The sequence below is a fragment of the Rhineura floridana genome, chromosome 7 (assembly GCF_030035675.1).
Source record: "Rhineura floridana isolate rRhiFlo1 chromosome 7, rRhiFlo1.hap2, whole genome shotgun sequence".
Classification (NCBI taxonomy): Eukaryota; Metazoa; Chordata; class Lepidosauria; order Squamata; family Rhineuridae; genus Rhineura; species Rhineura floridana.
In genome coordinates this window covers 123201189-123226784 of record NC_084486.1, presented here as the reverse complement: position 1 = coordinate 123226784, position 25596 = coordinate 123201189, and the positions used below count along the sequence as shown (strand labels likewise).

Here is a 25596-nt window from a genome sequence, read left to right as displayed (position 1 = left end):
CTCCTTGTGTCTACTGCACTATATTAAATATCAAACAAACTTTTAATGGCTGCTCACTTACTTTACTTAAAACACTTGCAAAACAGCAAATGGTATCAGTTCCCATACACATCTCTCTACTTTTTGTTTTCATAGTTGGGAAAATTTTGTTGTTTCCGTTGAAGATTCTAGGGTAAAGAATTCTGTGTAGCTCTGTACTAACAGGATCTTTGGTAACTTGTGGGTACAAAGGGAGCCTCCTTTTATTCACTGGGAATACAAGTCATTTATTATCATGGCACTGTTTTAAAATTCATGACAAATGCAGGGTTCTGGATGGCAAGATCCTAACAATGCAATATTTGTAAACTTATGGTTGCTCAGCGGCAGAAGGATCTCTCTTGGTGACCAGGCAAATATAATGCAACATAAAGAGACACTGTCATGCTGGAAAGATGTTGTGTTTCATGATCCAAGGAGGAGTTCACAATGCAACACTAGGGGCTCAGTGTGTCCATTGCACAAATTATATCTCCAGCACTAAAACTTGAGAGAAAGATGGATGCTATTGAGGAGTGAACAAGAATACATAGCCAGTTATTTGCTTCTGGAATTTGTGACACATATTAAGTTCCTTACAGGAGAAAAAAAAATCGAATTGCCATTATCTGAGCACATACTATTGAGACATCAAGCCTTGTTTCAAGAAAAACTAAACTCTTGGGGGTGTTACACAATCCCTGCGGCCTGTGAGGTAATAAATGGCCAGTTCCCACAGTACTAGCATTATTCGTTCCAGAATATAATCTTCAGTAAGTTAAAAACAGAAGTTTAAAGCATTCTTTTGTCTTATTGCCACACTCACCAGCAATCATTTGGGGTATGCAACTGTTCTGTTTTCTGTAAAATTTGCCCTTATGCCTTTGTGGATCCTTCCCTCCTCTAGCCATTTGCTCTTGAGACCCCATGGCTTTGGAAGGCCTTTTGAAGGCTTTTGAAGAGATGCTGGAGATCTGACAGGGTCCATGGCAAACAAACAACAGGATTTTCTGGTCCTGGATGCTATTAGATTTCACACGTTCCCCTTCCTTTTGGACATGACCATGAGTACTAAGTAACTCAAGTGGCTAAATGTTTGGCCAGCCTGCAATGTCACTCAGCGGAAACATTAATCAGGAGGCCTTCTGTCAGGTGACATACAAAGATATTTGTTTTAATCGTGAGCATCTTAGGCCTAGCCTACATAAGCAGCAAAACAGAATTCTGAGGTAGTAGAGTAGACTGCACCACTTCAGTTTTTTTTTTGGGGGGGGGGATTCATTTTTTAAAGACCTACCGCAGGTAGCGGCCAGGGCCCACTGGACCCTCTCCGAGAACTAGGCATCCACCAGTGCAAGTCTGGGAGGCACTGTTCACATTTCCCACAATGCCTCTGATGTAGCAGCGTCACTCGAAGGAGTTTGGAGAAATTTAAATGGCAGCTCTCAGACCCCTCACTGGAGGTGGGGAGCACCTAGTGCTTATCAGAGTGCTGTTGCTACTGCTGTGTACCATTGTTGCTGCCCCAGACAAGCCAGCCAGGGAGGCCACTGATGCCCATCCCCCCAAACCTGGGGCCACCCCTATATTCCCCACATAAAAAGCTCCCTGCAAGTTTTTAAACCCTTTTTTAAAAGCACTTTTCCTATCTATTTGTTGCTGTCCTCCCTCTCCCACCATTGCTCTCCTCATCCGTCACCTTCCTCAGCACCACTGTTGCTCTCTGTTGTCTGCCCCGTCCAGGCAGATGCAGCAGTGGGGCCCCTTTTTCTTTCTCCCCCCCCCACCATATTTCCAGCAGGTGGCCAGCAAGGCTCCAGCCTGCCACCTCTGCAATTTCCAAAGAATGCTTCTGGGCCCACTGGCTGCCCCAGTGTAGGAAAAAACCCAATTAAAATAATTTTTTAAAATGTGTGGGAGTAGGCAGGGTGCCATGTTGGGGAAGGCAGGATGAAACTATATAATGGCACTCTCCAGTCCTGGCACCCGCCATGTCTGCTGTACTGCCATGCATTGGCCCAAAGCTTTCAGGGGACCCTTTGCAATGGGACTTACTTCTGAGTAAATATTGTGGAAGGATATTGGCTGTGCTGTAGGACCAGGCATCGCAGTATAATATAGCACTGTGTTAAGTGCTAATTCCACCTGCCAATTGCAGAAAAGCAATGCCCCTGCAGTATTAAGGGGTCCTAGTGTGTGTGGAAGCAGTCTCAGATAGTACTGGTACCATACCATGATGCATTCTTTCATGAAACATGCACTTAGAATAATATAACATGGCTTCTTGGCTGCCATCATGATTAATTAATTCCACTTACTCCAGCTTAGCTGGTCTGCAGATCAGAAGCATAAGGTTCTTATATTTCTAAATGGTTGGAAAGTTAGTCTCTCCCTGTGTACTCTGGAATAAAAACTCCATGCTAAAGAGTGAAACTGGAAGTAAAATACCTTGCAATGTTTTCTCAGTCTCCTCCAGACCTGCCTTGTGGTTTTTCTCATTAACTGTATCTTTTAGCCTTGATTCCAGCTTCTGTGTTACAGTCTTCAAGTAAAGCAGAATGGAATTAAAAAGAGGCATTCCCATTTCATTCCAGCTTTAGATCACACACACTCTTGCTAGTGAAATCTAGCCATACCACTGAGCACAGCACTTAAAAGACATTTGTTACAGAGACATCTTTTTGGTTTTTAAAATATGCCTTTACCAAAGGGAACACTTTTTGGAAAGTACATGCAGAAGATAATTTAATTGCAACCCCGTTTTATTTAACTTTTTGGTAGTGCGTGAACCAGAAAGTCCCTAGTTTGAATCGTACTCCCTCCAGGAACCGTTGCCAAAGGCAAGCCACTCTCTCAGCTGCCCATCTGCAAAAGGGGGGGACACAATAATACTGCCCTACCTTACAGGGCTGTTCTTAAGAGTCACTGGGGATAACGGATGAAGTGCACTGACCCTCCCCCCACAAAAGTGCTCTGTCGAGATCATTATTATTAACTAATTAAAATTAATGGTAATGGGAACATAGGAAGCTGCCTTAAACAGAGACAGACCGTTGGTCCATCTAGCTGATGAGGTGCACCTGGCGCCTACTCTTCTATCTTTTCGGCGCCAGGTTAAAACCTTTTTATTCTCCCAGGCATTTTAATGTTTAATGTTAAGTTAATTTTATACCAAGTTCTTAAATGCTCAAGCTGTATGTTTTTAGTGATTTTATCTGATTTGTATTTTACTGTATTGTATTTTATTCCTTGCTGTGAACCGCCCAGAGAGCCATAGGCTAAGGGCGGTATAGAAATGGAAATAAATAAATAAATAAACACATTCCAGAATAAAAGTATGCTCCTTTTAATATGTTGCTCTGCTTTTAAATCGTTTGCCCTAAACCCCACCAAATTTGCAGATGCCTGTAGATAGGGAATAATATAACTGACCACATGAAAAAAAGATATTATTGTTAAGTAAGTTCTGGATGCTTCATATTTAACAGAATTTAGAAGGTTTGATGAGGGGCAGGCATCATGGTGGAATACATTTGATTAGTAGGAGAGAACATCCACACATAAAGACAAATTTCTTTGCTTGCAAAGAAACTGTTTTAAAGCTATTGCTTCTGCTACTCCCTGACACTCAATTAGTGACAATTCACACAACAAAATGGGCATGTTGAAGATATGGACTAAGTATAACTCTCCAATGTGTATGTGCAGCCATGCGCAGACTCCGTGTAACTGGGCAACACACAGCATAAGTTAAATGTCTCTTCTTCCACGCGAAACACTGTCACGCGATAGGACCTTTCGGTGGCACTCCTAGGGGAAAAGGAATGTCTTAAAGCCAGCACTCTGTCTTCCACGCAGCTCACTCCAAAACTACTGAATGTAAGTGCATGCAGTATATATGGATTGAGTGATGAGATGGACATATGGTGAGACAGTAGCTGTTATCACCTGCTGAACTTTGCATGTATCCAATTTCACACACCTGTCAGCCATGTGAATTGACTCAGCCTAGGAACAGAGTGGACCTCCAAATTCTTTGGGAGCATGAGGATTCTACCACCCATCAAATTCTCCATACTAGAGGTATCTTCTGTGTCCGAAAGCATTTTTTTGGGTAGGGGTCACCAACAGCTAACCATTGGTCACATTTAGGTGTGCCAATCTGGCCCCTCAATTGCCAATGCAGAAGCAAAAGAGGAGATTGGAGAGAGCATTGGCTGTGTCAGTTGGACTTGCCACTAGACCATTGGGCATTGCTCCCCCTCCATCTCTTTTTAAAGCAATCCTCCAGCAAAAGTAGTTGCTGGCAAGATCTCCATTGCCAGGTTCACTATCTGTAGCGTTATGCTGCAAATGCTAAGCTTTACCATCAACTGCAGATTGACAGAATCTTTTTTAAAAAAATTATTTAACAAAATGTATATATTACTTGATTGTGAGAAACCTCTAAGTGGTTTACAAAAAAAGTTAAAATTATAAACAAACAAGTGATTTAAAATGTTTTTTAAAACAATTAAAACAACAGTAGACTAAAAAGATATGAAAACACAGCAGCATCTATGTGACTGGACAAGCTTGCCTAAACAAAAACGATTTAAGCAAGCACTGAAAAGGGTACAGCAAAGGCACCTGCCTGGTGTCAATTGGCAGAGAGTTCCAAAGCATAGGTGCTCTGCCACACTAAAAGAATGATTTCTTACAAGTGTGGAATGAGTATTATGTGGCACTTGTAACAGTGCCTGTTCTGCAGATCGAAGCAGTCAAGTGGGCACATATAGGGTAAGGCTGTCCCACAAATAAACTGGTCCCAAGTTGTTAAGAACTTTGTATGCCAACAGTAACACCTTGAACTTTTCCTGGTAACAAATCAGCCACCAGCGCAGAATCTAGGAACTCTGACTCCCTCATGGTTAAAAATACCAATTGTCCTATATAGGAAATAATTAAATATAACTATGATCTCTCTGTGTGTAGGTAAAAAAACAGAGATAGAGGGTGTGTGTGTGCTTCCAGGTGGATGTTTAGATGGGACTCCTCATGCACGCACATTTTTTGCAGCATCCACACAACATCACTGCTATAAAAATGCCAGCCAATGTTTTCTCCCCACTTAATCTTTATTTACCTTTTCAGAGAAAGATCTGGTAAATTAGAAAAGAGCCTTAAAGGCCCCTTCCAACTACGATTCTATGATTCAACATTATATTAAGCTCCAATGTGGAAATACCCAGAGCCAATTCAAACAGCCACACCTTGCACATACAAACAGAAATTGTGTCTCCCGCCTCCAGGGGCTATCCCAAATCTACTTGCAGTAGTTCCAGCTACACTGAAAATCTCCCATCAGGAATCTGCAGCCCGAGAACAGAGGTTTTCCATCCAACTGTATTTCCAGATTTAAAATATTGCATTCCCATGTGGTATGCAGTTTTCAGTGGACAACATATGGGGGAGGTGTAACATCTGATTTGGCCCATAGCAAGGGCTAACTGGCACTTCTCCATCAATGTCACTGGTTTCATACAACTTATGACTGTTCAGCTTGTCACTGAGCCACCACTAACATCTTCACGCGATTTAACTTTCGCTCAGTGTGATTTTTATAAAAATGTGTGGTAGTTTCCTTTGCCCCATAAGTAGTTTGCTTATTCCTCAGGCAAATATTCTCCCACCTTTCTTCATGCTGCAGTACTTTGCTGTTTGCATATATAACCTGAGACAATGATGGAATGAGAAAATATGGCCTTTGTGAATTCTATGAGTTTGAAAAGAGCAACTCTGCTATGTTATAATAATGAAAAGTAGGACAAAACCAGCTGTTGTGAGGAAAAAACCTACATATTTTATTAACATTTTAACAACTGAGGCATGCAGGGTGAAAAATACCACTGCAAGATGGTGTTTGTGTCTGAAGTACTTCAATTAATTTACTGTATCCTAAATTCACATGTTGCAGATAAGGCCTAGTTCTCACTGAGGTGGTATATCTCTGTCTACATCAAACCACTTTAGATTGAGGTTGCAGACTGACATGACTGAATGCTTCTCTCCTACACATAAACATTCTCTACCCACCCAAAAATGTAGCCCATTCTCCTCCTTGACACACTAGTTTTCTATCTGCAGGGACAAGGCTAGGCTTGGAAGCTTCTCCCCGACATCTGCTTTGCCAAATGGAATTTTTCATTTTTCTTTTTCAGCTGCAGTCTGAAGTGGTACAGCTCAGAAGCCCAGACACAAGATTACTGCCCCAGTAGGAACCAGACCTAACTCACCAGTGTTTCCTGAGCAAAATGCTGATTCATGATTGTGGTATAAAACAAAGATTTCATATAGTAAAAACTATGTTTAAGCTTAATTTGATGTTTGTATAAAAATGTTCAACCCTAGAAACATCCTAATTGCCAGAAAGCAGTATCTGGTAGTATTTTCCCCTATGGACCACACACACCCTGAGGTGGCCTAATGACTTGTGCCAATGGTTTTCCTTGGCTCTTCTTGATGAGAGAGGGCAGTCCTTGACTCATCACAGCTCACTCATCTGTCTTTTTAGAACTGCTGTGATCCTCCTCCTGGACTCATCTAGAGAAGATGTTTTTCTGCTTGGCGACTGTAGTGCAGACAGAGCAGGCAAGCTTACGTTGGTGTTGCTTTTGTACCTATTAGAGACCGGTGCTTTAGTGGCTCTTGAATTCCCATAGAGTCCTGAGACTGTTGATCCTTTCCCATAGTTTGGGCTTTTCTGCCCACGATTGCTGACCAATGCAGTGGAGGTTAGGCTGCCCTGACTGAGAGAACACTGTGACAACGGGAAGTTTCCACTAAGTTTCTTTAGCTCCACGACTTGTTCTTTGGCTTGAGCCAAAGCTTCAGTGAGCTCATAGCGTTCCTCACACTCCCTGCGCACTGTGTCCTGAAGAAGAGCATTCTGCAAGCATGAAGAAACACATATTTCATGAGGGATTGTCAAGAAGGCAAAAAAAGTATAAATATTGGGTGCTTTCTTCTCAAAATTTAGAGGGCTCAGAGAACAGAATGCACAGGCAATGCATTATGTGCTGAAATGATTGCAGCCATATCACAGATAAACAACTTATTTATGTTAGTGAAAGTATTGGCTGCTGTGTTCTATTGTCTTGGGTGTGGTGAAAAAACATCTGTGCCTGGGACCCAAAGAGGTACGCAAGAGTTCAGATGCACTGAGGGCACTTTTAAATTATTATTTTTTTGTTAAACTGCGCAGTGCCCCATGCCACACTGCAAACTGCTTTTGAAACTCATCTCAGCTTCAAAGGTGTTTGGCAATGCTTGCTCTACTCAGTTCTTTGGATAGAGACAAAAACTGTTCCTTAATACAACCTGATGATGCGAGAACATATCACTGAATAAATCAAAGAAGTGTCACACACTTGAAATTCTTGCAAATGTTGGCTTTATGTTTGCAGATAGTAAGGATGGAAGAACCACTAGCTTCAGTCTGACAAACCATTTAAGCTGGTGGCAGTTGCAACATCTTATGGCTCTGAGTTCCACAAGGGCCAAAGCAATTCTACGGTGAGGTGGTGGGAATCCATGGTACAGCAACCACCACATCCAGTGCCTTGGCAGTTCAGTGTGGCCAGGGTGAAAGTGGGATACTGGGAGGAGACTTTTCTCCCTGTTAACCTTCCCTAGGAGGGAATTTACTACTACACCAGCAGAAGGGCTGGCACTGGGCCCTTTTGGAGGGCATGTTGGGGGCAAAAAGGGGGCCTACAGCTTTCCCCAACATACCCCATTTCTGGTTCCACTGCATGGGGAACATCACTGCCTTTGCACTGAGCAGGCCTCTGGACATAAATCTTCCTCTTTGCCTGCAAACAGGCAGGTCCACAGTATCCTATAGCTCCTCAGATGCCCTCCCTGGGAGCACAGGATTGTTGCCTTAATCATGTGCTACATGTAGAAATATTTGCCTTTGTCTGCCCTGAGCCTACTGCTAATCTTTTTCATCAGATGACCCAGCATTGTTCTCTCTTTCCGTGATCTTTACACCATTCATAATTTTATAAACCTGCCCTGAGTTGCCCACCTTATTTTCACCCACTTTCCTCAACAGAGTTGCTGTGAAGGTTAAATGATAAGACAGATTATAAAATGGAAATGGACTGCCTTCAAGTCGATTCCGACTTATGGCAACCCTATGAATAGGGTTTTCATGGTAAGCGATATTCAGAAGGGGTTTATCATTGCCTCCCTCTGAAGCTGAGAGGCAGTGACTGGCCCAGGGTCACCCAGTGAGCTTCATGGCTGTGTGGGGATTTGAACCCTGGTCTCCCAGGTTGTAGTCCAACACCTTAACCACTACACCAATGGCAGAATAAAACATCCTCAGTAATGTTAGATATTCAAGCTGCAATTAAGTTAATAAATGGAGCAAAACCCATTTTCCTGAGTCAGAGTGCACAACCTAGCATTAAAAATTATCCCGTGCAAGCCACATTGAAATTAATGTGATCTGCATGCCTTTTCTAGCAATGGTATAGCGCTTAGATTGCTGACAACAGAACTGCTTACCAGGGTGACATCATTTAGCAAAGGCTGTATATCCCCAGGAAACCCACACTGTTCAGAAATGTATTTAGTAATGTTATGTGCCTCAAGCCCTTAGAATGGGGCAAGTTAGATTTAAAAACAAAACAAAACACCTTCATTGCAGCAATAATAATTGAGCATTAAGGGCTGAAAAAGTGTTAGATAGTTTTGCATTATATTATATAAAGCTTTTTTAAAAAAACAACAACCCAATATAGCCAGAGTAAAGGATCTAATTCTAAATTATGAAGTCAGTCTGATTTCATTAGTAGTCTTATTTCAGTCTGATATGAATAATTAATCTGAATCTGAAATAAGACCTCATTAAGAAAGAAATGAAATCACTTCAAACGGTTAAAAATTATTAAAGAGAAAAGTTGGTACTAAAAGATTTAAAGGCTGAAAGAGTTAATATATCATTAACAACCAAAGCTGACTAGCTTCCCCCCACACCTCCTGCAAACAAAACCCAAATGGTTTGGTGCAAGACAGAACTGTCTCTGGCTGAAAGGCATTTAAAAGAGAGATGATCTGATTCAAGAACATGCTTTCTGATTGACTCATAATGACGTTCTAAGTTCTATAAAGTGGCCAGATGCAAAAGCAGACAGGGCTCCTATACTTTTAATAGTTGTGCAGGAGAGGGAATTTCAGCAGGTGTGGCTTGCATCTGGCTACCCTAACCTAATGCTGAACAAAGGGAAATATTTCAGTCTTGAAGATTTAGGGAAAAGGGACAACTTTTCATAATTTTACCTACTAAAAAACAAAACAAAATAAAAAAACCCTGAACCTTATGCTGGCATCTCTTTCCCCTAGGGCAAGGATGGATAACTTGTGGCCCTCCAGATGTTTTTGGACTACAACTCCCATCATCCCTGACCCTTGGTAATGCTGGCTGATGAGAGCTGAAGTAGTTCTCCAGTGTTTCAAACTGTGGGCATTCCCAGCCTTGCCTGGAGATGCTAGGAATTGAACCTGTGACCTTCTATATGGAAAGTAGGTATTCTACCACTGAGCAACGGCACTTCCCCAGTGAAGTGGATTCTGGCCCACAAAAGCTATGCCACATTTAATTTCTTAGTTCTTCAGGTGCCATAGTGCAGCAACAGACTAACACAGCTCCACTCTGGGTGATGATAGTATCGGTCTTCATGAAAAGCAAATGTGAACTCCCGTAACTAAGAATGAATTCACAACATTTTGCAAGAAAAGAAACTTAAGGCCAAACTAGATGTGAATAATCTTTCACCGAGTGTGCTTGATTTTAAAAAACATAGCCCATATTATTTATTTATTTATTTCATTAAACTTATAGACCGCCCCATAGCCAAAGCTCTCTGGGCGGTTAACAAGAACAAAACAACATAAAAACACAATAGCATATAACACATTAAAACGCAATTAAAATACAGAATATTAAATTAACAATGTTAAATTTGAAAGTGCTATAAAAATGTTAACTACTATTACTCTTTGGTGCTGGTTTTCACTCTCAGTTCTTTCACATGCATGCACATCATCAGCTTGCAACTTGCATAAATTATGCATTTACAAGACCACTAAACATAGATTAATCAGATTTAATGTATGGGTACAAAGATAGCCATATGGATTAGGGAGCTTTCCTCTCATTGCAAATAGCAGATGACAGGGGGTAGGGGGGGATTCTGATTAGGATTGTTGAAGAGGCAAAGGCTTAAAGTCTCCCCTCCCTCAGCCATTGTTGTTGTTGTTATGTGCCTTCATGTCGATTACGACTTATGGCAACCCTATGAATCACAGACCTCCAACAGCATCTGTCATGAACCACCCTGTTCAGATCATGTACATTCATGTCTGTGGCTTCCTTTATGGAATCAATCCATCTCTTCTTTGGCCTTCCTCTTTTTCTACTCCCTTCTGTTTTTCCCAGCATTGTCTTTTCTAGTGAATCATGTCTTCTCATGATGTGACCAAAGTATGATAACCTCAGTTTCATCACTTTAAATTCTAGTGATAGTTCTGGTTTAATTTGTCCTAACACCCAATTATTTGTCTTTTTCGCAGTCCATGGTATGCGCAAAGCTCTCCTCCAACACCACATTTTAAATGAGGTGATTCTTCTCTTATCCACTTTTTTCACCACCCAGCTTTCACATCCATACATAGAGATCGGGAATGCCATGGTCTGAATGATCCTGACTTTAATGTTCAGTGATACCTCTTTGCATTTGGGGACCTTTTCTAGTTCTCTCATAACTGCCCTCCCCAGCCTAGCCTTCTTCTGATTTCTTGACTATTGTCTCCATTTTGGTTAATGACTGTGCCGAGGTATTGATAATCCATGACAAGTTCAATGTCCTCATTGTCAACTTTAAAGTTACATAAATCTTCTGTTATCATTACTTTAGTCTTTTTGCCGTTAGGCTGTAGTCCTGCTTTTGTGCTTTCCTCTTTAGCTTTCATCAGCATTCGTTTCAAATTGTTACTGGTTTCTACTAGTAGTATGGTATTGTCTGCATATCTTAAATTATTGATATTTCTCCCTCCAGTTTTCATACCTCCTTCATCCAATCCCGCTTCCGTATATGTTCTGCGTATAGATTAAATAGGGTGATAAAATACACCCCTATCTCACACCCTTTCCGATTGGAAACCAGTCATTTTCTCCATATTTTGTCCTTACAGTAGCCTCTTGACCAGAGTATAGATTGCACATCAGGACAACCAGATGCTGTGGCATCCCCATTTCTTTAAAAGTATTCCATAGTTTTTCATGATGTACACAGTCAAAGGCTTTGCTGTAATCTATAAAGCACAGGATGATTTTCTTCTGAATTCCTTGGTCCGTTCCATTATCCAAGATATGTTTGCAATATGATTGCTGGTGCCTCTTCCCTTTCTAAATCCAGCTTGGACATCTGGCATTTCTCGCTCCATAGATGGTAACAACCTTTGTTGTAGAATCTTGAGCATTACTTTACTTGCATGGGATATTAAGGCAATAGTTTCATAATTACTGCATTCCTTGGGATCCCCTTTCTTTGGAATTGGGATGTATATTGAATGCTTCTAGTCTGAGGGCCATTGTTTACTTTTCCATATTTCTTGACAAATTTGTGTCAAAATTTGGACAGATTCAGTCTCAGTAGCTTGTAGCAACTCTATTGGTATGCCATCTGTTCCTGGTGATTTGTTTCTTCCAAGTGTTTTAAGAGCAGCTTTCACCTCATATTCTAAAATCTCTGGTTCTTCCTCATACGGTTCCTCCATGAATGAGTCTGTCATCCTGGCTTCTCTTTTATAGAGCTCTTTAGTGTATTGCTTCCATCTTCCTTTTATTTCATCTCGGTCAGTCAGTGTGTTCTCCTGTTGATTATTCAACATCCCCACTCTTGATTTAAATTCCCCTTTCATTTCTCTTATCTTTTGGAATAGGACTGTTGTTCTTCCCTTTTTGTTGTCCTCTTCTATTTCTATACAATAACTATTGTAATAGCTCTCTTTGTCGCTATGTGCTAGTCGTTGTATTGTTGCATTTAGGGTTCTAACTGTGTTTCTATCACCTCTTGCTTTTGCTTTCCTTCTCTCTTTAACCATTTGAAGAGTTTCTTCAGTCATCCATTGAGGTCTTTCTCTCTTTTTAACTAGAGGTATTGTCTTTTTGCATTCTTCCCTGATAATGTCTCTGACTTCACTCCATAAGTTCTCTAAGTTTAAAGCCTCAAACCTGTTCCTTATTTGATCTTTATATTCTTCTGGGATGTTATTTAAATTGTATTTTGGCATTATGATTGCTTTGTTCTTCTTCTTTAGCTTTACTCTCATTTTCGATATGACCAGTTCATGATCTGTACCGCAGTCTGCTCCTGGTCTTGTTTTTGCAGAAAGTATGGAACTTCTCCATCTTCTGCTGCCAATTATATAATCGATTTGATTCCTATATTGACCATTTGGTGATGTCCACGTGTACAGTCGTCTTTTTGGTTGCTCAAAAAATGTGTTAGCAAGAAACAAATTATTGGCTTCACAGAATTCAGTAAGTCTTTCTCCTCCTTCATTTCTGTCTCATAAGCCCCATTTCCCCACAATTCCTAGTTCTTCTTCTCTGTTCCCTACTTTTGCATTCCAGTCCCCCATGATTATCAGCACATCTTGTTTTGTTGTGTGATCAATTTCTTCCTGTACTTCTGCATAAAATCTCTCCAATTCCTGTTCTTCTGCATTTGCCGTTGGAGCATAGAGTTGGATGATGGTTGTTAATAGGTTTCCCATTTAATCTCACTGATATAACTCGCTCACACATTGCTTTGTAGCTCCTAATTGCTTTTGCTACATCACTTCTCACTTTTAAAGCAACCCCATTTCTTCTTAATTTCTCATTTCCTGCATAAAATATTTTGTAGTTGCCTGATTGGAAATGTCCCATTCCCATCCATTTTAATTCACTCAAGCCAAGTATTGTACTGTTGATACATTCCATTTCTTGCTTGACAATTTCTAACTTTCCCTGGTTCATGCTTCTCATATTCCATGTTCCTATTGTGTGCGTCGTACAACTCCAGGCTCTCCTTTCACATCTGTGCGCATCAGCCTCTGGTCTTCCTTTTGGCTTTGACCCAGCTGCGTCATTAGTCACAGAGCTACTCGTACTTGTCCTTTGTTCTTCCCCAGTAGCTTGTTGAGTGCCTCCTGACCTGGGGGTCTCATCTTCCAGCACTATCTCGTGTTGCATTTTGGATACTCTGTTCTTAGGGTTTTCGTGGTAAGAGGTATTCAGAGGTGGTTAAACATTGCCTTCCCCTGAGTTCGGATGCATCTTAGTCTGGTGTCTCAGCTTTGACCATTCCACCTTGAGTGCCCCTGCTAGAAGTCTAGCCCCTTGGTCTAGACTCCTGACGGCATTGCTCTCAGCTTCTTCAACACTCTTAAACCCCCTCACCACGTTAAGGTATGCATCCTAGAGGAGTATCCCTCAACCATGGTCCTAATCTGGATCACTGCTTCCCCTCTGTGCCAGCTATTCATGTTTAACAAAAGCAAACACACAAGTGCTAAAGACATGAACTCCACATCTCATTTGGTCCTTAGGTTGTCTTATTTGCAGTACCCTTTCCAAAATATGGCATTAATTTGTAGAAAGAGATGTAATCCCTTTGAGATGGCCCAGGCTCTGGAACTCTGCCTAGGGAGGTCCACCTTGCCTCCTCTCTGATGGCTGCCATTTTGTAAAGGGCCTTTTTATTTAAATGTTTGACTTGTTAATGTTTTATACTCCTTGGAATATGAGCTATTTGAATCTTTTTTAAGAATCTGCCAGCTCTTAGGCTCTTTTTGAGTATATTTTTCATTACTGTTTATTTTAATTGTTTTATTATAAGCTACCATGGGCATCTTTAAAAAAATGAGAAGTGGGGTGTAAACACTTTAAATAATTAATTAACCAATCAGCTGTCAGGAGGAAAGTCAACATGTCCAGTCTGGGTTGGTCATTTTGTCATCTGGCTTGTGATTCCCATCCACAGCTTGGTCTTTGGGGTTTATTCTGTTTTGAAATGTATTATTATGACCTGTAAACTACTGTTCCTACTATATTTTGCAAGATTCAGGGCCACTAACACAGGCTGACTGAACTTGGCAGATACATTTCATAGGGCACTTTGATCATGTCTGGGGCACTTTGTCTGCGGCTAGCAAGGAATTCCCTGGAGACTTCAAAAGGAGATGTGCTCTTTGTTGAAAAGAAGCAGGCAGGGAGAGAAGTGTGCACACAGCATCTGTTGAGGTTCAAGTGCAGAGTGGGACAATCTTGGTCAAACGGCATCACTAACTACTGTAACCACAAAGGATGCCATCACAATGATTACACGCATTCAGGAGTGGTGAATTGCCATGGATTTTCTTGCATCCCTGTTTCTAGGGGCTGATAAAATTCCATGAAGATGTCCCAAGAAAAAGGCGCCCTGCCTTTCACTGCATCATTCCCCATACTCCTAGTTTTGATCATTTCTCATATTCCTGTTTGCAGTCTACAAATCCGACATGCCCTAGGGATGAATTCACATGTGCTGGTTCATCACTTGATGGCAGGAACATCCAGTGATAATCTGAATGTGTGAAGGTCACTGCAACTTAAATGCCACACAAAGATGTTCTCCTACACCATGTGTGGGGAAACCTTGGCCCTACAGCTTCCATCATCCCTGGTTGTTGGCAATGCTTGTTGGGGCTGATGGGAGCTGCAGTTCATCAATATCTGGAGGGTCACAGGTTCCTACATATACTTTTTTTCTCCAGACTTGACACTTGTCAGTGGAGCCAATTTTGTTCAGACAACTGTGAGTGCTTTCAAGTGTTGATCAGTGAGACCTTTTGGCATGTTACATTGAATACATGGAGGTGAATGGTATTGTGCACACTGTCTCTGCTCCCAACCTCCATGTGTTTGACTGTCTGCAAAGAACCTATGCATGTTCTACTATATATACTTAGGGCTCTCTCAAAACACAGTTTCTCATGATGTCCAAACCGGGAAGCTGTGTTTTGAAAGATCCCTACAAACCAGGATATCAAGCAGTTTGATCTCAGTTAGAGAATTGCAGGAATTGCTAACACCTGTGGTTTTCTGGTTCGGATGTCATGGGAAACTTGGAAGGTACACATTAAGACACCAGGGAGGTACACAAAGGAGGGGAAAAGAGTCGTGGGGGGAGGAGGAGGGTGCAGGCACATAGCTTGTTCCCAGTTTGTTGTGCTAGGATATGTTTCAGCCACACCAATGTATGAAAAGGGTTTAAGAGATGAGACATCTAATTTTGAACCTTGGTAGAATTCATACCTCTTCTTGAAGTTGATTCATATTCTGAATCAACTGTGTTTGCTCTTGAGTCAGTTTTTCCAGCTCATAAGACTTCTTTTTTATTTCTTCTCTCGTGTCTTCTGTCGCTGAATGATGGGTGCTCTGTTCTTCCTTCAGCTGGAGCTCAAGCTCTGCAACTTGCTTTTTAAAACTTTGCCATTCTTTTTCTCTCTCTTCGTTTTTCCCTGTAAGCTTGGCCTGAGTTTCACAGAGCTTCTTTTCAAGTATGCCCACTTCCATCTTCAAGTTACTTGTAGCACCAGCTATCAATATAGGTATCTGAAAGACAAATCTGACATTCATTTGTTTGCAAGACATGTCAGCAAGGTATCTCTTGGTTAAACAGTTTTGAAATAGGGTTAGGAGAGATTTTGCAAGATGGAGAAAGATGAGAAATCATAAATAAATAGTGCTGGCAATTTATCCTCGTATGAAAGGAGTGGTTGTCTTTTGTTAGAAATGGGCCACTTCCACACGGCAGTTGACTGTGAACTTGGTGCTGCTTAGTGATGTCCATTGCCCATTGGGACAAGTAGGGTGAGAGCCAGGGAGTCCAAAGAGCAGATGGAGCCAGAGCCAATGACAGACAGCACTACAGATTCTAAGTTTGTCCCCATCCTCCTGTCTGCTGAGTTCTGCAAGGGCAACACTGAGAAGAGCAAGGGAGCTGACCGGCAGTTCCATACCTTGGACTGGTTGTCACTAAGAAAGCAGGCAGGTGGGGGCTGGCGAAGGGCAGAATGAGGTTGGTGGGACAGTGCCCCATTTGCCCTAATGGACCAGACTCTGCTGCTGCTGCTCACGCATGTCAGTTTTGCACAGTGTGCCTGGACAACATCATTTTCATCAAAATGCTGTTACATATTATTTTCCCATTTAATTAGGATTCACCGTTTCAATGGCAAAACCAGATGCTGAAAGAAAAAGCAGGATGGTATAGCCAGCTTAAAAGGGGGTGGCTGGGGAATGTGAGACGGCATTTTGATGAGGATGATGTTGTGTGGACACTGCAAAAAGCTTTCATGAATGAGTTATTTATTCAGTTCATATCCTGCCCTTCCTCCCGAGGGAGCCCAGGGCAGCAAGTCTACGATAAACTGTTTTGTGGAAGGCCCTGTTCTTTATCTAAGTAGATTACTGAGGCAAGACAAGAGAGTGAGCTAACGGAACAAGATGAAGGAGAGATTAAAAATGATTAAACAGGGAATATTTATTATTATATTTATTTATTTAATTCATCCATTTCCTGGCTTTCCAATAATGAATAAAACCAACAGCAAAGAGCAACTAAACAGATAAGAGAATAACATAGTAGAAACATTTTAAAACAGTATTTGGGAGTTAGCATAGACTAGTAACTTTTACTCATAGAAAGCCTTCGTGGCATGTCTAAAGATTGCACGGGGAGGGGTCGGATTTCCTCAGAGACAGAGTTCCATAATGGGGCCTGTCCAATGCCCCTGATAACTGCCAATCTGATCTTAACAAATGACAAGGTGTCTGAAGCTGATCCTGCCTCTCAAACCCAGAAAGTCTGAGATGATCCTTGTCAAGTTAGCTGCAGTGCTACACCAAGGCATGCATGATGCTATGAGACAAGTTAGAGACTCTTCATATCCACAGAGGAGGCTACCAACTGCATCTCTGCTTGATTTACTGATCTGGTCTTCCTTTGTTCCTCTAAGCTTCTCTTGCCTTGAAGAAACGGCAAGTCTCTCTCTCTCTCTCTGTGGGAGAAACCTCTTGCCACTTGCATATAAAAAGGTAAGGACCCCCCTTCCCCACAAAAATGTAAAGAATTTGCCTCTCCACTACCACTGATGTCATCAGGAGGCATTTTCACCCCACCTCCGAAATGTACAAAAATCATTAGATGAATACTTTCATCCAGTGCTATTAGAGATTGAACCTGGAACTTTCTGCATATACAGTTCCACTGAGCTTTGATCCCTCCCTAAAGAATATGAGTTTTATACATTTTTTTTAAAACTGGGGATGCCACAGCAATTTTTATTTTTTTGAATAAATGCTCAGTTTAGGAAGCCTTGGCTTATACCAGAAAGCAAAAAGGATTACTGCATTAAGCTTGATTGCACAATCTGTTATCCTATTTACTTCAAATACATAGCGATGTAAGAATCACCTGAGAAAGGAACTGTTTATATGTACAGTTATCCTGAGACAACAACCCCTAAAGTCGCTTCAGACTCTTGAACAGCGGTCACCAACCCACTGCCCATGGGCACTAAGGTACCTGCAAAGGCCTTCAGTAGTACCCCCAGCAGGTAGCCCAGAGCTTTCGTTTTTTAACAAAAGTAAGTGTCTAGCCTTTCTAGAATTAAGTTATGGAGCAAAATGTGCAGGTACCCTTCTAAGTGATTTATATGAAATGAGCCAGCCTGCCTGCTCCTGTCTGTTAATGAGTGAAGTCAGAGCTGCAATTAATAAGGATCCCTGGGGTTCCAACGAGCTGCTGTTTTGTCCTCCCATTTAATGAACTTTTCCTGCTTCTGTCTTTTTTTTCTAGGCCTTGGACTCTCCATATTTTGTCCTTCCTTTTTCACTAGCAACTAGGATGCATCTTTCATGGGGTTCACCGAAGATCACACAGTGCCTAGAAATTATTTTCTGCAAATATTACTGCACAATAAGTGTGGGTGAATGTGAAAAAATCCCCTTCCCCTTAAAAGGCAAATATGAAAACTTTGCAAAGAGGCTTGGGCATGTCTTCTCCTCTGAAGAAGCTAAAGACCAAGGACTCATTACGAATTCACTGCATACGTAACTTACAGCACAATGGTGTACATGTTTATTCAGAAGTAAGTCTCCTTGTGTTTAATGGGGCTTACATCCAGGTAAGTGGGTGAAGATGGCAGCCTAGGCTTTGATTTAGGGTTGGCATTGGGGGAAAACAGGATTCTTGTATATGGCAGGCAGAAATTCAACAGGTAAAGCCTTTTCTAGTATGGAAACACAATTATGGGAAAAGCTTCACCATGACTACTCTCTAATTTAACATTATGCCACACACCCTATGGCAGCCATTTTGTTTTATATCATGCCCCTAAGGCAGCCTTTTTGTGAATGGTGCCCCTCGCACAATTTGAAATGTGCCCTTGGCGACCCCTGCTATTAACCTATTCCTCAAGGGCTGAAGTCAAAAAGTGAAATGAATCGACAAAGGGTTCCTGTCTCATTTCTTTTCCAAAGTGGGATAAATGTATATAACTGCAGGGCTGTTGCCTCTGATTGACAGAATTTACAATCCCACAGAAGAACACTGTGATCTGTGAATGACCCAAGGGAGTAACAAAGGGGTGTGCCTGAAACTCCCTGGGTTTCCTCAAATTTTGAAAACAGGATTGCAATGCAGAAATGACAATCTTGGATTGTATAAACAAGTCCATTTTGAGCAACAGGCAACTACTGAAATGCCCTTAAGCTGCTTGCCCATGTCAGCAAGTCTTGTTGATTTTGCAATTGCTTATTAATGTCAGTTCTAAATCATCAAAACCTGAAAGGACTTTGGGAACTCTTACCATGTCTAACAACCCCACTGTATCATACAACCGACGTGATGAAATTAAGTGATTTTTCCCCCTGTGCATTTTTTTAAATCTGAAGGCAGATTTTATTTTCAATTGCTAAAACCTTTATTTGTAGCAGATCATCCTGATCTTTCTGATATTTTGCAATTAATTCCTGATGCTTTTGTTTCTCAATGTCTAGTTCCATTCTAGCTTCCTCTTTTAGGCTGAGAATCTCCTCTTTGTGATGAGCTTGTCCTTTTGCTCTGTCAGCTTCAATCTGGAAGGCAAAAGATCTGGGTGTCAATAAGTATCTGCTCAATTCATGTCTTGTTTACAGTGAACATACAAGCATCCAATTCAAAAAAAGGTGGTTGTGAAAAGTTATGTTAGTCAAGACTATATTTATTTATATTTATAAATTTTCATTTAATGTGAAATATACAAAGCAAACAAAAACAAACTCTCATGCTAATCACAAAGAAATACAAAACCTATAGTAATATTGTATGCATTTTAAAGCGTCAAATAGATTTAGATAATTGTTGTTACCATCTGAAGTGCCTGATGCACCACTGGCCTCTAAGCTTCACACAGCCACCTCATCTCATGCATGTTTACTCCCTCCTTGTTCAGTGGCACTCACTTCCAGTAAGCGTGCACAGGGTTGCAGCCCAAGTCCCATCCAACAGGGTTCCCAAACTGTGGTTCGTGGCATGCCTGTGGATTTGTGGCTGAAGATGGGTTGTATTTTTATTGCTTTTTTATTTCTTATATTGTATTTTATTATATCTACAATTTAAATTCTATGCAACTACAATTACTATAGCAGGCAGAAAAATCATTGTATGGTCAGCTGACACCCTCAGTAATTTTCAAGTGGAACATGGGTGGGGGAGTTTGGGAACCACTGAAATACAACTTAAGTGCATGTCTCCTTACTGATTTAAATGACTGTGCTATGAATTTGGGTTGTCTTGATTACAGAGAATCACTATACCTAAAAAGTTGCCTAAAGGGGTCCAGGGATATGACAAAAGAACTTTAATGTTCCCTGATGGCTCTCACTTTCAGAATGCAACACCCCACAGAGCTAGAAGCAGGTGCAAAGGGACAGTTTGGAGCTAGTCTGAATTTAGGGAGACGGAATGGCTGGACTTTTGTTGATGGAAGATACAGCACCTTATATACAGTGGGTTTCTCTGGAAATATTGTGCAGAGTTATTGGATTTTCTGTGTGCTCTAAATGTTTCCATTTGCTTCCATTTGTATATGTGAAAATAGGCTGTACTCTCTTCCTCTCTCAACCAGCAGAATCTAAACTCTGCAATGTAATCTCTGAAATTTCTCACTACAGAAGGGCCCCGCTTCTCGGCGCCCCGCTTTTTGGTGTTCCGCTAATATGGCGCCAGCAGGGTGATCAGCTGGAGCGGGGGCTGGAGCTCCCCGTGCTCCAGCTGATCTTGCCGGAGGAGGGGAAGATCAGCTGTAGCGCACTCCATCTGATCATCTCCTCTTCCGGCACGATCAGACCCCCGCGCTACAGCTGATCTTCTCCTCCTCCTGTGCGATCAGTGGGTTAGGTTCCAGACCCCTGCACTACAGCTGATCTGCTTTTTGGTGGTTTTCACTTTTCAGAGGGGGTCTGGAACCTAACCTGCTGTATGAGTGGGGCTCTACTGTACTCAGGAAAGTGAGAGCACACACAGAACCTTTGATTACTCTAAAAAGTTTTATTTTGATTTTATCTCAAAAGTGAGTTAGTAGAATGACTGGAGTCCACATAAAATTATGATCTCATTATTGCAAGTTTCTAATCAGATATCCATGCCTTGACACATTCTCAAGCCCTCATCTATGAACATTTAAAGAAATGTTAACAACTATTGGTATAGAACGAGTAGTAGGGAAACTCCGGTTCCTGGGCTTGGAGTTCCTGAGTGGAGCCGATCTCTACTAAAAGCAGGGCTTGAAATCAACACCAATCAATGGTGACTTCAAGCCCAAAAATTTCCAGTTGGGAATTCTGGATCATAGCTGATTCAAGTGAAACTTGAAGTCACCAACATCAGCTGGCTTGAGCTCAAGCTGCACTGTAATGGAAAAACTAGTCACCTGATGTCATGGTGATTGACAGGTGCATCTACCTGTAAAAGTGGCCCACCAGGGGTAGGGGATCTAGCCTGATGGTCAGAAACGGTTCCCCACCACCATTATAGATGTTATAGCTAATAACCCTATCCAATTTAAATGTCAAACCACTTCTGCTCTTTCAAAAACAACACTATTTTGTAGTCTGTGCTAGTTAAAATTTCATGAAATGGCTGTGCTGAAACTATGGGATGGCTAAGACCAAACTATATTCTGATCATTGACATTATTCAACCTCCTGGGTCACTTTAGAGTGACAAAGGATTTAGACAAAGGATTTTAACAATTATATTATGTTAATTGACTTACCAATGCCAGGATGTCTGTGTTACCAACAACTATTTTGTGAGGTACCACTGTTAATTAGGTACTTATCACTGTCTGTTCTTTTCTACATTTCCTTTCTATTTGATCTCATGGCTTACAATTCTGCTTCCCCAAACCCTGGGCAGTATTCAACTAACGCATCGCATCAGCACAAGGATTTCCACTTGTGCAATGGTACTTTCCTCCTCTCTCTTACAAATCTGCTCCAGAAGGTTGGGGGAATACCTAGGGGGTTTGTGGGGAGGGGAGAAGCAAGCAAGTTCTGATGTGCAAGTAGAAATCCTTGCACTGATTTAATGTTCACATAGCACTATGTTGGATACAACCCTGTGTGTGTGTGTGTTACACACACACCCATACACGCACACCCTCTATAACTCAGGATATCACTTCATGTATCTGATGAAATGGACTGCAGTCCCCAAAAGGTTATGCCATAATATTTTCGTTAGTCTTTAAGGTGTCGCAAGACTCTTCCTTGTTCTTGTAAGACCCCTGTAACAAGGAAGACCTGTCTGGAAGCAAAATTAGCTTGAGCTGTACAGCTTTCATCCCATTATAACCTGGGTTTTGCATGCAGTACTGTTGGACCCTAGAAACAGGTACAGATATGGGTACAGATGTAGATATTAATACTGCCTTAAAACATGGCACTAATCAAGGAAAATGTTAAGCTGTAAGTATCAGGAATTTCTTTAGAAGAAATCAACTGAGGGATAAGTTACAGATGTGCCCCTGCCCTCTGTGTGCATGTGCAAACAGGTCCTGTGCTCACTTCACTGAGCTAATGCCCGATCCAGCAGGAGCCCCAGCCCCAGTGAGATTCAGTACTGATCACCATCTCTTCAAGAGGAGTGGGGAGTCAAGACAGGAGCACAGCTCCAGCTCCTGGATCGGGTTTTTTAGCCCATGGAAATGTGTATGAAGCACCCATTTGTGTATACTTCTTATGAATCAGGGCAATAATGTTTTTCCTATCTGGACATCACCTCTATGTAGGTAAAGAAGTGTACATTATCTGTTTTGATATGTGATGCAACATTTATTATGTGTTGCATAAACAGGTAAGAAAAGGGGCTGAAGTACTCTTAAAACAGTGTCAAAAGAGTATCTTTGACAAAAGAGGTCTAAAATAAATGTTGACTGACAGTACTGACATCACTGGAAACTACTCTCAAGATAAAAATGTTTCCCATTTAGCAAACACCTGAAATCGGGGTAACTAATAACCATAATAATAAGGATTCTGAAAGACGTTTCTCAATTATCGTGTTCAAGTTGCATAGCAACAATTGATTTATTCTACTTGTAGAGCATTTTTATAACCCCATGCATTAAATGCCAAAACACCACTTTAAGCAACTTAATTTTGAAAGAGATTTTTTTCCCATTTAACAAAACATGTGGATTGATTTTTTTTAATAAAGAGAACACATTATGCCTATGTAATGGCACACTGACCCAAGAAAAATACAGCAACATCTCTTTGGTCTGATGGGAGCATTTTCAGAACACTTGACATTCAGCACATTTTAATACTGGTTAGCAAATCTAAGTGCTGTCTCTAATTTCTGTTAGTTCTTTATCCATTTTAAATGTCAAGCTGCACAACAGATTCTGATTGTGCAAACAGAGTGACCTCATGCTAAAATTATATCTTATATGTGAGAAATTAAGTTGTTTAAGACAGCTCGATATATTTATTAATAAAAGCCTAACATTATGTCAAGTGTGTATAATCTGTGCATAATGACAGAAAAGATATGAACATTTGACAGTCTGGCATTCAAAGCTTAAGTAAAGAACAGGAGAAGACTTTTAATGAAGTTCTTTAAAACAAAAGATTGCAGATCACTTCAGACATTTGAATAGAGGGTATGGGACTTGATATGGGACTTGTTCCTATAATCATGTTTGTGTTTTGATGAATGTAGCATCAAATAGGGATGCGTAAATGAGCCACTACAGACAGGACTCGTGTTGCTGTAAAAATAATGGCATTCAGTAGAGTAAGTTCAAACATTCAGCTGGAAGTAATCAAGTAATGCATGTGTGAACAGCCCAAAGAGGGTTTAAAAAGCAACATCTGTCTGTGGGGTTTGCCTATTACTGCTTGAACAGCATCTCCCCCATGACAAACAGTATAAAAAAGAAAATGTTTTCTTAGATTACAATCCTTCTTTTAAAGGAGTCTCACTGCTTTGAAACTTCAGTAATTAAGCGTTATATAAATACTTTAAATAAATAAGTAAAATCTCAGCTAGTCAATACAGTGCTGCTTGGATTAGATTAGGGCCCAGAGGAAGATTGGGCATTAATAATTTCAGGAGGTCCCACATTAGTTTAGAGAGAAGCCGTCATCAACCGGGTGCCCTCCAGACATTTTGGATTACAGCTCCCATCAGCCCCAACCAATTCAAAACAGCTAGAGGGCACCAAGTTGGCAGAGGCTGGTAGAGAAGGGAAGAGACACTCCTTTGTCCATTTCAACAGAGGGATCCTTACTAGGTCACCTTCCCAGATAAATGTTGCCTTTTGAGTCAAAGATGATCATGAAGGGACAAAATAGCAGCACAAGAGCACTCTCTGGCCACATCATGGCTGAGATGCTGATACTTTGCCGATAATCAAGAATAATTGTATAGCATTTTATAGTGTTAGGTTTTTAAGAAAGCAAAGTTAACCCATGCCTCTCCTGCTTTTACTTCCTTTTATGAAATGTTTCTTGTTTTGTATGTTTTTTTTAAAAAAATGGCATACACTGTCCTGCGGGCTCTGCAGAGTCATGTGTTGGAATAAACATTTTCAATAAATAAATGTTAGTAACCTTACTTTCGGATGAAGAAATATTAATGAATAGAACAGCAGCGGTTAGGAAATGGATGTCAAGTGCACTTGCTTGACAACTGCCTGAAGTTAAAGAAAGCAAATAAAAATGATGATGACTAGAAATCCAGTATTACCTTTAACTGCCAGTTCTTTTCATTCAGCATTTTCTGCCTTAATGTTTCCTGCAGTTGCTCCACTCTGCTCTCACTGGAAACCAGCACAGACTCCCTAAACATGACAAATATTCATGAACAAGATAGATTCTTTCAAAAGAGGAGGCAAAACCAGCTCTAGATTGAGATTTCTCTTCCATCTTATCATTCAGCTACAATACATGTTCTCTCTTTTTAATTAATTTTGTTTGCTGCTACTGCAGTAGGAACAATAATCTGGTTAGAACCTAAGTATATTTTACACTGTAATTAAAAAAGTGTTGACATAGTTGACTCCAATTCTTTCATGGGCCACACTGTATTTGTAATATTACCAATGTGTGACCTTGTAAATAAAAATGTAAATGTACTGCCTTCAAGTCGATTCCAATTTCTGGTGACCCTATGAATAGTGTTTTCATGGTAAACAGTATTCAGAGGGGGGATTTACCATTGCCTCCCTCTGAGGCTGAAGAGGCAGTGACTGGCCCAAGGTCACCCAGTGAGCTTTGTGGCTATGTGTGGATTTGAACCCTGGTCGCCCAGGTCATAGTCCAACACCTTAACCACTACAACACATTGGCTCTCTACCTTGTAAATATATTGATGTAAAATACTTCTCTGTGATGAAAAATACTTCTTTCAGTTCATATGACTTGGGTATGTATCGACACAATATTAAAGACAGAAGGAGTTACTAGTATATCTGCATGGCTGCCCATCCACTACTGGGGTCCTTGTATTAATTTACAAAGCCCTGAATTAGGTCCAGTGTATCTTAAGGAATCCTTATATCCAAGTTTGATCACTGAGATCATCTGCAGGACAACTTTGGTTGTCTCCAGAGTTGGCAAGGCTCATTTAATGTTGAGCCTTCAGTGTCATCAGCCTGGTTCTTTGGAATGCTCTGCTAACAGATATTCAGCAGGTGCCTTCTGTTTTAACTTTTAAATGCCTGCTGGAACCCTTTCTGTTCCACCACGCTTATGCAGGCAATTAAGAAGATGTCTTTTTGCAATAGTTGATCTTTCTTTTTATTGTATTTTGTTGTAAATCGCTTTGATGTTTTTAAATGAAATAGCAGTATACAATATATTTATAAATAAATTAAAAAAAATAGTATTCAACAACACACATTACTGTGGTCATTTTCATTATTATTAATATAGGGAGCTTA

At 40.9% G+C, this 25596-nt stretch overlaps 1 protein-coding gene across 5 annotated transcripts in view; it reads right to left on the bottom strand.

The window, feature by feature from the left end:
* Positions 1–5720: 5720 nt before the first annotated feature.
* The window catches only part of LEKR1 (leucine, glutamate and lysine rich 1), a 132053-nt gene continuing 112177 nt past the window's right edge, over positions 5721–25596 (bottom strand). For 3 of the 5 annotated variants that reach the window (XM_061637129.1, XM_061637127.1, XM_061637128.1), the window contains exons 10-13: positions 24402–24495; positions 19085–19240; positions 15413–15712; positions 5723–6946 (exon numbers count right to left, since the gene is read on the bottom strand). In XM_061637129.1, coding sequence (XP_061493113.1) covers positions 6545–6946; positions 15413–15712; positions 19085–19240; positions 24402–24495 — 952 coding nt within the window. In that variant the 3' untranslated portion in view covers positions 5723–6544. Of the gene's footprint in view, positions 6947–15412; positions 15713–19084; positions 19241–24401; positions 24496–25596 lie in introns of all 5 variants that reach the window. The other 2 variants (XM_061637130.1, XM_061637126.1) reach the window with 2 other exon arrangements.